At 51.1% G+C, this 17,666-nt stretch overlaps 1 protein-coding gene across 1 annotated transcript in view; it reads left to right on the forward strand.

Annotated features, from left to right (window-relative positions):
- The first annotated feature begins 1,132 nt into the window (after positions 1-1,132).
- Positions 1,133-17,666, forward strand: part of RAMP1 (receptor activity modifying protein 1) — a 34,715-nt gene continuing 18,181 nt past the window's right edge. Inside the window, exons 1-2 of the mRNA XM_024752740.1 lie at positions 1,133-1,173; positions 1,584-1,722. Coding sequence (XP_024608508.1) covers positions 1,598-1,722 — 125 coding nt within the window. The 5' untranslated portion in view covers positions 1,133-1,173; positions 1,584-1,597. The remainder of the gene's footprint in view (positions 1,174-1,583; positions 1,723-17,666) is intronic.

Below are 17,666 nucleotides of genomic sequence, written 5' to 3' on the forward strand. Positions count from 1 at the left end.
AACTCTTGAGCCCCCAGAGTCGCACACTAGAATGGCTCTTCCCAGCCCCCTGCCGTCACCACCTCTCTGGCCACGCCCCACCTTCCTCACCTACCCCCTCCCCGAGATCTGCAGCAGAGGACAGGTCAGGCCTGGTGCCCCACTTCCTGCTTCCGGCCCGAGCCTCGCGGTCTGGGAGTCGGCCGGGTGCAGGCCCCAACGGGGGCAGGGCTAGTTCAGTCCAGTCTACACCGCTTCCAGTGCTCGGACCTTGGGCCTGCTTCTGAGCCCCGAATCCCCAGTTCCCATCTGTAAGGCGATGATCACCATAGGACCCCACCTCGGGGTAGTCGTAAAGAGCTTTGAGCAGCGCCCGAATATTGTAGGGACTGGAGAACCAGCTCCTCTGCATTTTCCTCTGGGAAGACAGAGGGGGAGGGGGAGGAGTCCGAGGGGCCAGGGGCTCCCACCTGAGCGCACACCCCTACCAGGCCCGAGCGCCTCAAGTGACAGCTTGCCATCCACCCATGTCCCTGAGTCCCAGAATTCCCAGCGCAGCCCCTCCCCCCAGGGATTTGGAAGGGCCTGCCGGCGGGGCGGGGCGGCTGGGTGCCTGCAGGCAGAGGACGCAGCATGGCCTGGGGGGCGGCGGGGGGTGCCTGCAGGCAGAGCCCAAGCAGGGAATGCAGGGACTCCGACCCCACCCCAAAGAGCCGCAAGAAGGTGGACAGTGGACGCTCAGCCTGAAGAGGGGAGGGGAAGGAGGCCTGGCGCGGAGGACCCAGGGGAGAAGCCTCCTCGCCTGCCTGGCGTCCACGGGAGCCAGGCTGGGGCTTGGGGGAAATGAGTCAAGTTTGCTTTGTGCACGGCACTGCTTGGCCGTTTGTAATTTCTGACTGTACCTTCATCTAGGCGGGAGGGTAGAAACATTTCACGTGACAGTTTGTCTGCTTGGTGGTTTCTGACTGGTGAACATCCAGACACGGAGGATGTGAGCTCGGTGCTGGGTGCTGCGGCGCGGCCCACAGGTGCCGCGGAGGAAGAGGGGCGGGCGGCGGTCTCCAGGACCCTGTGCCGCTGGCCCTCCCTGGGGCGGGCTGATTCCTCCTCACTCCCCAGCAGAGGCCTGGTGGCCTCGCGGTGATGAACCAGGGTCCGGTCCCAGCAAGCTGTTCTCGCAGCCGCAGTTTCCATGTCAGTGAAGGGCAGGCCTTGGGAACCATATCGGGAGTGGTGTGAGGATGAAACAGTATGTGAGAGTCAGACCCTGTGCCCCGGACAAGAGGAAGTGCGGTCCCCATTCTGTCGCTGTCGCCCTGGGAGACCTCATCATCAGACCTGCTATTAGCAGGCAGGGCCTTTGCTGGGCCCCGAAACAACTGACGAAGAAATGATCCAGTTGGAGCCTAGACGCCCCCTCCAGGGATCACGGGGACCCCAGGGCATCCTGGTGGCCTCAGAGTCAGACAGGGCTCCCCGGCGGGCCCTGGGCTGGGAGCCCCGATGGATGTGGGCTGTGGACAGAAAAGTCCCTGACCCGCAGTGGGGGCAGGCGGGCCCGGCGAGGCCGGAGGGTGACAGTCGTCTGGGGGCTGTCGTTGCAGTGAGCCACCTCTTCATGGCCACCGCCTGCCAGGACGCCACCTTCAGCACCCTCCTCCACGAGCTCTGCCTCGCCCAGTTCCAGGTGGACATGGAGGCCGTCGGGAGGCCGCTGTGGTGCGACTGGGGCAAGACCATCGGGTGAGTCCGCATCTCCGGCGGGGGGGCGTGTCGGGGGGCGTGTCGGGGGCGGGCCCGCGGGCCCGGCGAGAGGGTTTCCTTCAAGGCCGCGGTTGCGGTTCTTCACCAAAGTCCAGGGTGTGGATGCGCCACAGGCCGGGTCCAGGGTGAGGGCGAAGGAGGGCGCCCCTGCCAGGTGAGCGTGGACGGTGGGGTGGAGGAGGCCTGAGCGCAGCGACCTGGGGTCACGGTGGGTGGCGGGCGCCAGCGTGGCAGGCGGCGGGCGGAGGGTTCCGTTTGGCCCTTGTCCGGTCTGGGAGGCTGGAAACCGGGAGCAAAGGTCTAAAGGCCGGGCCGAGTCCCTGTGACAGGAGCCCCCGAGTGCAGGGCTGTACCCGCAGCTTCCCTCCATCCCCATGGTCCGGCCAGGGCTGTCCTTCCTGCCTGCTCGGGGCTCGGAGCTTCCTGGAACCATGGGCGGCCCAGCTCGAGCTGAGCCCCTTCCCCTTGCTGACTCAGTCCTTCTGCCAAGACGTCCTTCTTCCTGCCCCACAGGGCTCATCCCTGGGCCCCTCGGCCGCTCAGCGGGGTCGGCGTCTGTCCCTGCCCAGGCCCCGTCCCCTCCGTCTTCTGGAGCAAAGATCATAACTTGGTGTGTCTGCAGGCGCTATCCCAGGTTGTGTTTCTGCTTCAGCGTTCAGGGCCCGGGAGCATCAGAGGGCTCCAGTGGGCGAGGAAAGGCAAAGAGAAATACCCTCCAGATGCCGAGATCACAGGTGGGCGGCCGACCCTGCCAGGTGAACAGGGTACGCAGAGTGTCTGTGGGTTTCCAGCCTGGGCTCCGATGTCCTCTGTACAAAGACCTGCACCTCGGTTTACAGCACAGCGCAGGACACACAGGAGCTGGGCGCGGGGATGCTTGCTTCCTGCCCCTGCAATTAACATGGAACCCGCGCGGCCCTCCAGGGTCTGAGCAGAGGCCGAGCGGGCGCCGGGCCAGGTGGGGTTTCCTCACCCTCCTCCTTCTCCGCTGCCTCTTCCCAGACTTCAGGGTCTCCTTTTCTGAGCTGAGAAATCAGTCCTGAGTTAGAAATCAAAGCGGGGCGGGGTTAGAAATCAAAGGGGGCGGGGCGGGGGCCGGATGTTCAGAATCAGCAGAGCCTGTTCTTGAGGCTAATTGGCTTTCTGCCTCCGCTGAGTGATTCGTGTTTAAATTAAAGAGTGCACATTTTTATGATGCAGAGAAAACACCACGAGGGTCCCTGGGGAACCACACGCCCCCGCTCCCGCCCCGAGCTCTGTGCAAGTGATTTGTGTAGACAGATTCCAAACAGGTGGCCTCGCAGAAGAGGTAACGCAATTGGCAAGTGGCGTTCTGAACGAAGCAGTGGTGACATGTTACTAGAAACGAAGCCACCACAGACGGTTTCCGACTCCTCTTAGAGTGCGAACAGGAGTCCTTATCACCCGGGCCCCAGAGTTTGCCATCATCCGAGCTGAGCCATGTGGTGATACAGCTGAAAATAGAAGCCGGGGGTGGAGGTGAGGTTGCTAGGAAATTTCTTTATTTAAAAAGAAAATCGAGATAATCGTGGGAGGAAGAAGCAAAAGTCCTCATCCTGAGAGCATCTCGGCAAATCAGCTGGGGCCAGCCAGCCCCGGGGTCTGTGGTCAGCAGAATAACAGCCCCTAGAGGTGACCACATCCCAATCCTGGGACCTGGGACTATGTTACAGTACATGGTGAAGGGGAGGTACATTGCAGATGGAACTAAGGTTGCTAACCAGGTGACCCTGAGATGGGGGGATTATATGGATTATCTGGGTGGGTCCAACACCATCACAAGGGTCCTTAAATTGTCCCAGCTTTGGCAGTTACAGCACCTTCAAATTGGCTTTTGTGTTCTTTTGACATCCCCCCCGCACCCCGCATCCTTTTGGGGGCAGTTCCTTACTTTCTGGCACCATGAGATTCTCCAGCCTCATTTTGTGCATTTTCTGCCCCAGTCCTGGAATCAGCCATTTTTCCAAGGAGCCCCGGTTCCTTTGATTAAAGAATGATGCTCAAAAGCCAAGATAAACATACACATATATTCCTACCAGGGATTTAGATGTGACCAATGAGACCACCCAAGCACAGAAAGAAAAATAACATGGGAGAACCCCCCTTTAACCTTGGTGTAGGGAAAAGCTATATATAACGATACTTATTTCAAGGAACTGGCTTACAATCATGGGTGTGTCAAGTTCAAATCTGCGGAGCAGGCTGAGGCTGGAGACTCTTGGGCGGAGCCAAGGCTGCAGCCTTGAGGCAGAATTTCTTAACTTGCTCTTAAGGCCTTTCAACTGGAGGCTGAAGCCCACCCACATGATCAGGGAGGATCTCTCTACTTAAAGCCAACTAGTTGTAGAGGTGAACCGCATCTCAGAACTGCCCCAGCAACACCTGGGTTGGTGTTTGGTTGAGTAACTGGGAACTAAAGCTTGGGCAGGTTGACGCAGAGAACTGCCCATCACGCTGGGGCTCTGAGTCAGAGCTGTCCTCAAAGGTAGCTTCCGAGGAGTGTCGTTTCCCCCCACCGCATTTCTCCATCCTTTTCACCCCATTCCCACCCACTCCCTGTGGGTACCAGTCTCATTAGCTTCCGGTTTTTCCTTCTTGTATTCCTTTGTACAAATGGGCAGGTGGACATATTTTTTCCCTTATATCCTCTTCTTTCTTACATGAAGTATTGGGTTGGCCAAAAAGTGCCTTCAGTTTTTAAGTAAAAATAAAAGCCACATTTTTCATTTTCACCAAGAACTGTATTGAAGAACGTATTCACCCTTTTGTTCCACTACCTTCTGTCATTTTTCAGGCAACTTCACAATCCCATCTTCCCAAAACTTTTTATCTTTTTGGACAAAGAACTTTTCCAGGTGCCTTTTACAGTCTTCCAGGGAATTGACATTTTTTCCATTAAGAGAATTTTGTAAAGACTGAAATAAATGGAAATCTGAAGGTGCAATGTGTGGTGAATATGCTGGATGAATTAGAACTTCCCAGCCAAGCTGTAACAGCTTTTGCCTGGTCATCAAAGAAACATGCGGTCTTGTGTTATCCTGCTGGAAGATTATGCGTTTTCTCTTGACTAATTCCGGATGCTTTTCGTGAGTACTGTGTCCAGTTGGTCTAATTGGGAGCAGTACTTGTTGGAATTAATCGTTTGGTTTTCCAGAAGGAGCTCATAATAGAGGACTCCCTCCCAATCCCACCGTATACACAACATCACCTTCTTTGGATGAAGACCGGCCTTTGGTGTGGTTGGTGGTGGTTTATTTCGCTTGCCCCACGACCTCTTCCGTTCCACGTTATTGTACGGTATCCACTTTTCATCGCCCATCACAATTTGTTTTAAAAACAACGTTTTCGTTACATTTAAGCAGAGAATCACGTGCGGAAATGCGGTCAAGAAGGTCTTTTTCGCTTAACTTATGTGGAACCCAAACATCACAGCGATGAACACAACCAAGCTGTGCAGGTGATTTTCAGCGCTTGATTTGTATATTTCGAGTGTGTCGGCTGTCTCCAGCGTGGTATAACGGTGATTGTTCTCAACTAATGTTTCGATTTGATCGCTATCAACTTCAGTTGGTCTACCCGACCGTGAAGCATTGTCCGGTGAGAAATCTCCAGAATGAAACTTCGCAAACCACTTTTGACACGTTCCATCAGTCACAGCGCCTTCTCCATACACTGCTTAAATCTTTTTGTGCATTTCAGTCGCATTTTTACCTTTTTTGCCGAAAATGTTGCTGTTTTCTTCCATCTTCGATATTAAAATGGCTACACAAAAATTCACCAATTTGACGTCTTTTTTGAAATGCACGCTGATATGACAGCTGTCACATACAATCTAACACAATTGTTTCCAATGACGTTAAAGACAGCTAAGTGCTACTAGAGCTATCTTACAGAAAAAAAAACCGAAAGAACCTTTTGGCCAACCTAATATACTATACTGTACTACAGATATTCCTATACTATACTATTCCATAGATTGTCTTCTACTATACTGTACTATAGATAGTCTTTTACTATAGATATTCTTATACTACACTATGCTATCAGTACTCTTATGCTGTACTATATCATAATATAGATATTCTTATACTATACTATAGATATCTTTATACCATACTGTACGATAATATACTATAGATACTCTCATACTATACTATAAATATACTATACTATACTATAGATATTCTTATACTACACTATAGATATCCTTTTTGCACTTGGGGTTTTCTTTTTTCACTGAGAAGTATATCCTGGACATCAGTGCTTATCAGTGCACAGAGAATGTTCCCATTCATTTTTACAGCTGGATAATATACTCCATCATGCACTGTGTTTCCATCGCTTTCCTATGAAGAGGCATTTAGGTTTTCCCAGTAGTCTCCAATTTCAGATAGCTTTGAAGTGAATGACCTTGTACAGATGCATTTTCATGTTGTTGGAGCTGTATCTTCAGGTCAACGGTAAGGGCACACGTGGTTTTATTAAGTACTGCCCATTGCTCTCCCGAGGGTGCACCGGTTTGCACCCCACCAGCAGTGGAGGGCCCGTTTCCCCAAGCCTCGCCAGCAGACTGTCATCCGACGTTGAACGTTCCCCGTTGGATGTATGAGAACTGGTGTCTGAGTGGAGTGTTAATTTGCGGTCTCCAGTTACAAGTGAATCTGAACATCTTTCCTACGTTTAACGGCCATCCTCAAATCAAGTTGTTTGTTCATGTCTTTTCCCATTTTCTATCAAGACCATTTCTGGTCCTTTTTCAAGAGTTCTTTATAAGTCAGAACAGAAAGTAGCCCTTTGTGTGTGATACACGTTAGATATTTTCTCCTAGTTTGTTAGTTGTCTTTCGACTTGTTTTCAGCATTTTTGGTGCCACGTAATATTTTTTTTAAGTAGTCACATGAGAGTTGATCTTTTATCACCTCTGGATCTGAGTCATAGTTGGAAAGCCTTTCCCTATATATAGCAAGATTCAAGAGGAATCCACCCATGTTTTCTTCTCGAGCTCATGTCTGGTTTCAGTGGCGACATCTAAACCCCTGGTCTACCTGGAGTTGATTGTGGTTTGCGGTGTGAACTATGAAGCAGATTTTGTCTTCTTCCAGATGACCTGCCCGTTGTCCTGTTTATTCATGAACCCATCTTTGCCCCCAGCGATTTGAGACGCCACTTCGCCCTTTACTAAGTTTCCCTGTGCATTTTGCTCATACTTTTATAAATGGTCCCTTTTCAAGCCTTCCCCATATTGCATCGACAACATTAATTTCTCCTCCAGAACCATCAGTGGGTGCTCACTGCCTACTGCACGCTTACTTAGTTGTCAGTTCCCTCCGTCCAAGAAAAGAGTTTATTATTATAGCTCGCATTTACTGAGCACTTACTGTGAGCTGGGCATCGTGCTAGGCCCTGAACATTCACTATCTCGTTTAAGTAGGCAGCGACTCAGGAAGAGGCAGAAATGTTGTACTTCCCACTGGATCTGCCCAGGGTCACAGCTAGTAAGGAAGGTCTCTTTGAGTCAAAGTCCCAGCTCTTGACACTCCCCAAGGGCACTAGGCGGCCGCTTCCTGAACCTCAGGGGGCAATGTGGGGATGCTCTCTGTATAAGTGTGGCTCCCCTGGAGGTGGATGCTGGCCTCCAGTGGCCATCTCTGCCCCCGCCAGCATCCAGTGGGCCTGGTGAGGTTCATTTGCATTGGATAATGATGCCGAAAGCTTGGCCTCTGTGCACAGGTGCCAAATAGAATCTCGGAGACAGAGTTTTGGGTGAAGTAGAAAAGAATAGCTTTATTGCTTTGCCAGGCAGAGGGGGGCACAGCAGGCTCTTGCCCTCAAAAACCATGTGTCCCAACCTGGGAGGATTTGGTGAGGAGTTTTATAGCAATAGTTCAAGGGTGGGGTTGCTGGTAAGATTAGGGTGTGTGCAGGGCCTGAGCGCCTTTAATCTGGTCTCACAGTAATCTCTTGATGAGCTTCTCTGGTTCCTTTTATGTGGCCTCAGTTGGTCTTCTCTGGAATGAAGAATGCCAACATCTTCCATTTGTTGGGGGTTTTAGTTCTGTAAAGAGCTCAAATACATTGTTCTCTGAGTCCCTTGAGGAGGGACCAGGAGCCTGGCCCAAGGCTGCGCTACTGCTTCCTGGCCGCTCCTCCCTTGTCTCTGCATCCCCTCCCTTCCACGATTAGCAACTGTTTGAATCTGCGCTTTAGAACTCAGGGAAGGTCATGGAGGCTGGAGTCTTGTCCCTACAAACAAGAAGCAGGGGACATGGAAAGGCATCCGTGCCCAGGAGCCCCACAGGGTCCTGCTCGGCTTCAATACCAAGCCTGGTGCTCGAGCCAAGGGCAGACTTTCCAGGGTCTCCTGGAACAGTGGAGGTCTGGGGGACCTTGGGGGTGGACAAACTTGTCCAAAGGATTGGGTGGAAGGAGAACGGAAGAGGGACCCAGAGAGAAGGCTAGGCGTAGTGAGGGTGTAAGCAGGAGGGCCATCACCATGACCAGAGCGCAGTGACCAGCGGGAGAGCAGGCACCCAAGGTGGGGACCAGCAGGCAGAGAGCCGGACAGCGGCTGTGGCTCAGGGGGTTCTCCTGGAGCCGGAGGGCCACAAGCCAGGTGGGCGTCTGGCAAAGGGCACGGGTGTTGGGAAGGACGCCTGTCCAAGCCAAGTGCAGCTAAGGCCTGTGGGTGAGGCAAAGGCCACAGCCCAGCAAGCAGCACTGGGCCGTTGTTGGGGTCTGGGGTTCAGGGCCAGGCTGCAGCTGAGGGTGGGAAGCCCCTAAAGCAAGCGCAGCTAGGGCCAGAGCCGCCTGGTGCCTGCCGCCTGACGTCAAGGCAGCTCTGATCTGGCAGAGGGAAACTTCTGGGCTCTCCCGAAATCAGAAAAGACTCCAGTTCAAAACAGCTGCAAGTCAGAGATCACCTTCGCACTGAGTGACACAGACGAACACGAGCCAGACAGTCTTCCATAGGCCGCACACTCCAGAACACTCGGGGATAAAGTCCACCATGGGTACGTCGGGGCCTGGCCCTGCTGGCCGGCTCTCAGCAGTGCTGTGCATCGCTGCTCACGGATAGGAATTTCTCGAGGGAAAGCAGAGGGCTGATGACTTGTTCTAACAAGAGGACAGTGGACATTCTTGAGTGACCTGCCCTGGCATGTGGGCCTGCTCGTTTTTGCGTTTCAAGGTTTGTAACAGTTAGAGCTCACCCTGGGACCATAGCTGCACAGCGAGATTCTGTGTTTGAGCCAACGCAGGCACCTCTCTCCAGCAGCCCTGGACCGGGACCCCTGGCTCCTCCGTCGTGAGAATGGCTCGGGGGTTACTCCTGAGTCCTTCCGTGTGAGGATGCTTTGGGGGGCCTCAGACTCTGCAGGTGTCTGACCCATCCCCACTCTGGGTCCCTGTAGGGCCAGTGAGTCCAGCAGGGCAGGCTCCCCACTGTACGCCAGGCCAAGTCCGCCGTGTCCCAGAGGTCAGCTCGTTAAAGTGCAGCCCTGGTTCACTAATGGAAATTTAACATGATTTAACATATTAACTGGGAACGTAATCTAATTGGGGAAGCTATAGAGGACTTGGGGAAATGTATCATCAGAAACTCTCATTTCCAGAGACCTTCCTGTTGGTGTTGTTTGGGGAGGGAGAGGAATCTGGAACGTGCAGAACTCAACCAGGAAAGGGCTGGTTTTAAAGTGACCGCATATCGATTTTCTCCCCCAGACAAGAAATGCCGGGTGGATTTAGGAGACCAGGGGGCAGCCCTGCTCCCCCACTTCCTGCACAGCTTCAGGCTCTAAGGTGTCACCTGGGCCGGGGAAGGTATCAAAGGTGGTCAGAGGTGGCCCAGGGGCACGGGGCACCGCCATCGGAGACTGGTCATCAGAGAGCCCAACTTCACCTTCATCCCAGCCTCTCTGCCCCAAAGCCTCCAGGTCTGTAAACCCTGACCATGTCCGCCTCGGCGCACGGCAGCTTCGGGGTCCAAGGGACCCGGGTCTCCATGGCCTGCTCCCGGGAACCCCTCCCTGCCACGCTGGCCCCATGCTGGGCCGTGAGAGCCCTCCAGCCTGGCGCGAGCCAGGGCCCAGCGATGAGGCTGGGTCTCTGGCCTGCGAGTGGAGGAACAGCCCAGTGAGTTAAGTGAAGGACCCAGAGCAGCGCAGAGGGCTTGCAGACCTGCTCCTGCAGCCGTGGGCTGCAGGCCTAGCCCCCCAGTTCCAGGTGCCTGTTGGTTTAGCCCTGGTGCGCTGACCCACCGCAGGGTCTTTCCTGGGCCTGCCGTGATCCCCAGCCTGCTGTTGGAACAAAGGGCCTTCTTTGTGTGTCCGGAGAAGAGGGTCAAGTCAGGAAATTTTTCCCAGCTCAGCGGCAGCATTGGAACAGCTGCTTTGGTTTTGATCCCAAGGGGAACTGAGAGCGGGCGTCTTCCTTAACCACGGAGGTGTCTCTGGGGTAGCGGCCATCACCCTCCCGGGGTTCCTGCTGTTCTCGGCCCAGCCCGCCCGGGGCTCAGGGGGGCCCACGCCCAGGGTGCTGGGCAAGCCTCTCACCAGAGCCCTGCAGGATGCCTGGCCTGGAGGCCGGCCCACCTGCGCGCCCCTCACAGCCGGGAGCTTTCGGATCTGGGCCCCGGGCCCTCGTTGGTTGTCTGTCAAGGATCTGCCCTGATACTCACCCGTGCTCGGGCCACACGCTCGTCGGGACGACCTGGCACAGACGCCCCTCCCACACCCTCTGCCCACCTGCATGCCGGGGACCCTCCAGGTGTCCCACAGCACAGCCGCCCCCTCAAGCCAGAAGTGCGGACAGCTGGCGGCCAATCTTGGACCTCTGGGGGCCTTCGGGGAGGGGCCGTGCCAGGAACACCCGCCAGCTCACCCTGAGAAGCCAAGCCGGCTCTGCTCAGGCCTCGGTCCCGTCCCCTGGCCCGGCCTCAGCTGGGTCTCCTGCCCTCGGGGAAGAGGTGGAGACACGGCTTTCCGCAGGCGGCTGAGGACGGGGCCGCGGGCCTCCCCAGCTCTTCCCCGACCCTTTGCTGCTTCATTTCACCTCCCGCTGGCTCTTCGGGTGTGTGGAGACGCCGCTACTTGCTGCTGCCTGTGGGCCATGGGGCGGGAGACCCCGGGCTCCCCGCAGCCACCCCGGGTGCGTCAGGTCCCAGCTGTGACAAGGAGGCAGCACGTGCTCAGGCTTGCTGGGCGGCAGAAGAAAGGGGCGCCCTTTGCCCCGCGCTCTCCAAGGCGGCTTCCTGAAGCCCGCACCCAGATGGCATCGCGACAGAGCCTTTGGGAATGCCAGCTCACGGGGGAGGAGTGCGCCGTGCGCCCCGAGACCCTGCGGCACCAACACGGGCCTGTCTGCTGCTGGCGGGCCGGGGGCTCTCAGGAGGCCTGCCAGGCCCCTCCGCCCTGGCCGGGGAGCTCAGCCCCAGCTGGCCTGGGGGACGGATCCAGGGCTGGGACGATGGGACCGATGTCGGGGGCGAGGCATGCTGGAGAAGGCGGGCAGGCGCCGTCTGGGGCTTCGAGCACCCCGAGCTGGGCTCCTGGAGGTGGGGGTGAGGGGCAGGAGGGTCTCAGGAAGCTCCCAGATGATGCACCTGCGGGCCCACAACCGAGGAGCCCGAAGCTGGGGAGGAGGGCCCGGCCCTCACCGTCCACACCTGGGGCCGCTCCGTCGACCTCAGCTTCCCTTCTTCTCCGCTGCTGCCCTGGGAGGGGACGAACGCATGTCCCCAGATGCGGGGCTAACTGACCGCTGGGCCCTGGCACCCGGCCTGCCGTGACGTCTTTTTCCATCAAACCGTTAACTGCCCTGTTTCACCATCTCCACAGTTTGCGTATCAGATCAGGCCAGTGTCAGGACATATAAGGTCATGAGGAGATGACACTCGGCAGATCCCGGCCTAAGCGGAGGGACAGGCAGATGGAACCCATGTGGTGACGGGGCCTCCCTGCTCTGCGCGTCCATCCCTACTTCCCACAGGATACACTGCGGTACCCCCTTCCCCCCAGCCCGGGAAACCCAGGACCGTCCAGGCAGATGGGACTTCTCTGTCAGGGGAGCTGCGCACACACGGAAGGGGGCAGGGCGGGCTCGTGATGGGAGACGAGGATGGGGTGTGCTCTGGTGGGCAGGGGAGGCTGGGTGGGGGGATCCTAGCAGATGTCGCTTCGTAATGCTGTCTTTACCCCAGCGCTCCCCCTGCCCACCAGGGCCCCTGCCCCAAGCCCGGTGACAGGGTCTCCCGGGACCCATCCGCTCGTCAGTCACCCAGGTGGTGGTCCCCTGTCCCGAGCACGCTCAGAGTCTTCTGTGGGAGGGGTCCGGGAGCCGAGGCGCAGCACAGCAGCCACGCCCCAAACATCTTTGGAGGTCACCTTTCTCCCCAAGCATCGTACAGGACTTAAGCCCTGGACACGTGTGCGCAGGGTGCCCTGCAGGCCGCGCTCGGGACAGGCCTTAGGTCTGAGATCCCTCCTCTTCAGCTCTTGTCTTAGAAATGGAGACCGCACTGTGTTCAAAACACGCTCCTTTGGGGTAGCAGGGAGGGTGAGTTGACCCTCACTGCCAGGACAGGGGAGGCAGCCTAGGTCGATGGCAGGAAGGCCAAATTAACATGTCCTGATATTTCCAATCCTACTTGTGTTGAGCCATTTCCAGGGTTTTGATATTATAAATGATGCTGCTATAAGAACTTTTGTACGCCGAGCCTTACTTCCTTTTTGACTAATTTCTTTAAGAATTCTTGCATGTGGGCTTGCTACAACACATGCCATGAACATTCTGTGGTTCTTGATAGGTTTGGCCCAGTCGTCCTTTTAAAGAATTTCACTAATTTACATTACCAGCAACATATGGGAAAATATGTATTTCCATATAGGTTCCTGAGTATTGAGTTTGTAGAGACTATTTTTGCAGGTTTAAATGAGATTTCCTTTTTGGTTTCAAGTTGCCCATCTTTGGCCCCTAGGAGGATTGAGCTGTTCTCCCTCAGTTGTTTGCAATTTGCTTTTTCTCAAACACAGATTAGCTGACCTTAACTGTTGCTATTTATACTTGAGTCATTGGGGGTATTTTTTTTTCTTTTTTTTTTTTTTTTTTTTTGGCAGTACGCAGGCCTCTCACTGTTGTGGCCTCTCCCATTGCGGAGCCCAGGCTCCGGACTCGCAGGCTCAGCGGCCATGACTCACGGGCCCAGCCTCTCCGCGGCATGTGGGATCTTCCCGGACCAGGGCATGAACCCATGTCCCCTGCATCGGCAGGCGGACTCTCAACCACTGCGCCACCAGGGAAGCCCCCACTGGGTGTATTTTTAATTTGCTTTTACAAACTCTTGACTATGGTAGAGATTAGCTCTCTGTCATTTTGTTCTAAATATCTTCATGTTTCATTTGTGTTTATTCTGGTGATGTTTATTTTCTAGGTTTTAGTTAGTTAGTCCGTTAAGCATGTGTGCCCCTACTCTCTCCTCAGAGCTCTGTGGTTTTGGCAGCGTCCTATCTGTTCCACAAATTTGGTTGACTCACGCGGCCACACATGTTCTGTTTCTTAGTTGCTCTGTATTGTGAAATAATGTTTATCTTCTTAAAACAGTGGGTAGTTACATTGAGGCATGAATTAAAATTTATATCCTTCCTATCTCGATTATCCTAACATAATTTGTTAAATAGTTTTTCCTCAGTCGTTCGGTTCTTCTTAGTTTAACACATTTAATACCTTCTTGTACACATTAGAGTCTATTTCAGTTAATTTTTACCTCTGTTTTGGGGGCATATTCCAGCACTTAAATTATCATGGCTTTATGATATTTTCTACAGTTTAGGAGAGCTCCTCCGAGACTAGTGTGTTCATGTTTGTTAGATCTCACATTGTGTTGTGCTCTCTTTGATATACTTTCCACCTATTTTTCTGAAACAACTGGAGAACCATTTTGCCAAATTCCATAAAAAGTCCTATTGAGATCTTACTTGAGCCAGCCAGTATCAATCAGTCAACTCAGGAAGCATCACCTGTTTGCAAGAGTCCTTCCCATGGGGAGCCCTGCAGGCCCCCAAGCGTCCTGAGGATTGGCAGCTGGCCTAGTTGGATTGACCACTTGTTACCTTTGGGTGCTGTCTTTTAGCAATTAGAAAAAACAAGCGTGGGGAAGAAAGAAGTGTGGAGCTCCAATAGGACCACCTGGGTACGAATCCTGCTGATTCTTTCACTGCTTACACTCTCTGTGGGCCTCTGTTTTCTCCCCAGTGAAAATAGTATAATAGAATTTTCTTTTTCTTTATTTTTTTTGGCTGCACAGCGCGGCACGCGGGATCTCAGTTCCCCGACCAGGGATGGAACCGGCGCGTCCCTGCAATGGAAGCGCCAAGTCCTAACCACTGGACCTCCGGGGGAAGTCCCATAATGGCATTTTCTTGATTGACAGTTCCTGATTTCCCTCTGTTCGAGTTTCCTTAATCGGGTTTTAGGAGTAGACTCCTATTGGCCTAATGGAATATATGTGTTTAGCTGACGATTGGGGTCAAGGGTAGGAAATAATTGATGTTCCCTCGGAAGTCTGAATGAACTCATCATCGAAGCCATCAGCTCTGGGTGGTTTGGGGAATTCCTTTCTCCAGTTTCTTCCTCCACTATTAATTAATTTTGGCTGTTTCTTATTTCCTATTTGTATTTCAGCTATATTTATTTGGGCCGTATCCTCCAGATTTCTCACTAAAACACAAGGATGCGTAGTATCCCTTTAAATGTTTACTATCCTCTATATCCAAGTTTTGTTTTATCTTCGTGTTTCTCTCCCCCTTTTTTCCTTTGGGTGGATGCCACCTCACTCATCAAAGGGACATCAGGAGGCCCACTTTCTCATTAATTGTGCCCATTTTTATAGTCTTTAGAGAATAGGCTAGGTTTTACGTCACAATGTCTCTTTTAAATTTTTGGCATTAACTCAGCATTCACTCTCACCTCTTTTAAAAAATATGTACTTCTTTCCTAAGATATCATTTAGATGCTTAGTTCATCATTTTTTCTCACTTTTTTAAACATAATAAAGGCATTTAAACCTGTGATGTTTCTTCCTAAGGACCTCCTTCCTCACTTTCTGTAGATTTTATGTCCGTTTTTCCATCCTTTTTTCTTAATAGACAGGTATTATCTTCTTAACATTCTTCTTCAGACAGCTTTTTCTTTTCTTTTTATAAAAATTTTTTATTGGATTATAGCTGATTTACAATGTTGTGTTAGTTTCAGGTGTACAGCAAAGTGAATCAGTTCTACATATACAGGTATCCGCTCTTTTTTAGATTCTTTTCCCATATAGGTCATTACAGAGTACTGAGTAGAGTTCCCTGTACTGTACAGTAGGTCCTTATTAGTTATCATTTTATATATAGTAGTGTGTAAATGTCAATCCCAGTCTCCCAATTTATCCCTCCCCCCGCTTTCCCTCCTGGTAACCATAAGTTTGTTTTCTACATCTGTGACTCTATTTCTGTTTTGTAAATAAGTTCATTTGTGTCATTTTTTAGATTCCACATATAAGCGCTATCATACGATATTTGTCTGTCTGACTTACTTCACTCAGTGTGACAATCTCTAGGTCCATCCATGTTGCTGCAAATGGCATCATTTCATTCTTTTTTTTGGCTGAGTAATGTTGCATTGCATATATGTACCACATCTTCTTTATCCACTCTTCTGTCGATGGACGTTTAGGTTGCTTCCATGTCTTGGCTATTGTATAAAGTGCTGCGGTGAACACTGGGGTGCATGTATCTTTTCAAATTATAGTTTTTCCAGATATAAGCCCAGGAGTGGGATTGCTGGATTACATGGTAATTCTATATTTAGTTTTTTAAGGAACTTCCGTGCTGTTCTCCATAACGGTTGTATCAATTTACATTCCCGCCAACAGTGCAGGAGGGTTCCCTTTTCTCCACACCCTCTCCAGCATTTATTGCTTGTAGATATTTTGATGATGGCCATTCTGACCTGTGTGAGATGATACCACATTGCAGTTTTGATTTGCATTTCTCTAATACTTAGTGATGTTGAGCATCTTTTCGTGTGCTTTTTGGCCATCTGTGTATCTTCTTAGGAGAAATGTCTGTTTAGATCTTCTGCCCATTTTTTGATTGGGTTGTTTGGGTTTTTTTTGATATTGAGCTGAACGAGCTCTTTGTATGAGATTAAACCTTTGTTGGTCCCTTCGTTTGGAAATATTTTCTCCCATTGTGAGGGTTGTCTTTTCGTTTTGTTTACAGCTTTTTCTTTAGGCAAGTGTATTTTCTTTCTTTTATTTTTTGAATTTTATTTTATTTATTTTTTATACAGCACGTTCTTAGTAGTCATCCATTTTATACCCATCAGTGTATACATGTCAATCCCAATCTCCCAATTCATCCCACCACCACCCCACCACCACTTTCCCCCCTTGGTGTCCATACATTTGTTCTCTGCATCTGTGTCTCTATTTCTAGGCAAGTGTGTTTTAATTCTCATATGTTTTATTTCTATTTGGTTCTTAATCTCTTCTTGATGTAGTGAGAGAACATAGCTCAAATCATTTCTGCTCTTGTACTTTTATTGAGATTTTCTTTGAGATCTGGTATATGATGACCTTTCTCTGAACATACCATGAATACTCAGAAATGAAGCATGTTCTGTTCATTCTGTTTAACTCCCACCAGAACAGTCATGAATTCTGCGTCGTTGTGTTATCCAGCCCTTTGTGTGCTTCTGAATTTTTTATGTGCTTGACGATGATTCGGTTCTTCCATTCTAATCATATTGTTATTGTTTCTATTTTATTTTTCTAACGGGTCTTATGTCTATGTTTCGCTCTGTTTTTATAACATTGAGATTCCATGTTACTGTGCTCCCGTTATCAACCATGAAATATCATTTTATGTCTCCTCATCATACTTAATAGGTTTTGCTTTAATGATCCGTGGCTTCATATTAACATCAAAACCCTAGTGTTTCAGCTGCTTGGAGTTTACCCGTAGCTCTTCTCGGGCTTCCGTCTGATTCCGTCTTTATTGTCTCGCTTGCAGGCAGCTTATTGCTGACTTTTATCTGTTCCATCTGGAGAGTGACAAGCCTTGAAGCAAAGAAAATTACATCATATTTGCCCTTTCTGTTCTATTTTCAGGCGCTCCATTTTTGGTTGCTGATTTCTTTCCTCTTCTCCCTATTGTTGAAACATGATGTATTTTCTTTTACCTTTTAAAGGAGGTGGAAATATTGCCAAAGCTAGTTTTTCACTCAACCGGCCATGAAATGTGAGACACGGATGTGCTTATTCCTGTACTGATTTTCTTACATTATCAAACGACATACTTTGGCTTCTACTTGATGAAAGAGCAGGAGTCTCTGGGGTTTGGGCTTCCTCCATATCTGTCTGTCAATCTGTCCATCTATCTATCTATCCAGCTATCTACTTATCTATCTACCCCTCTATCCATCTATCCCTCTATCTACTTATCTGTATCCATCTACCTACGTACCTACCTATTCTGTCTATCTGTCTATCTATCCATCTATCTACTTATCTATCTACCCCTCTATCCATCTATCCATCTATCCCTCTATCTACTTATCTGTATCCATCTACCTACGTACCTACCTATTCTATCTATGTCTATGTATCTATCCATCTATCTACTTATCTATCTACCCCTCTATCCATCTATCCATCTATCCCTCTATCTACTTATCTGTATCCATCTACCTACCTACCTATCCTATCTATCTACCTCTGTCTACCTACCTACCTCTCTGTCTATCCATCCTGCAGTCCATCTATCTGTCTATCTACCTATCTCTTCCTCTCTGCCTCTCCTCATTGATTTCAGCTAATGTTCTGAACCCTACTTCTTTCTCTCTGCCTCTATTTCGGTTTTTTT

The sequence above is a fragment of the Neophocaena asiaeorientalis genome, unplaced genomic scaffold, assembly GCF_003031525.2.
Source record: "Neophocaena asiaeorientalis asiaeorientalis breed wild unplaced genomic scaffold, Neophocaena_asiaeorientalis_V1.1 scaffold294, whole genome shotgun sequence".
NCBI lineage: Eukaryota > Metazoa > Chordata > Mammalia > Artiodactyla > Phocoenidae > Neophocaena > Neophocaena asiaeorientalis.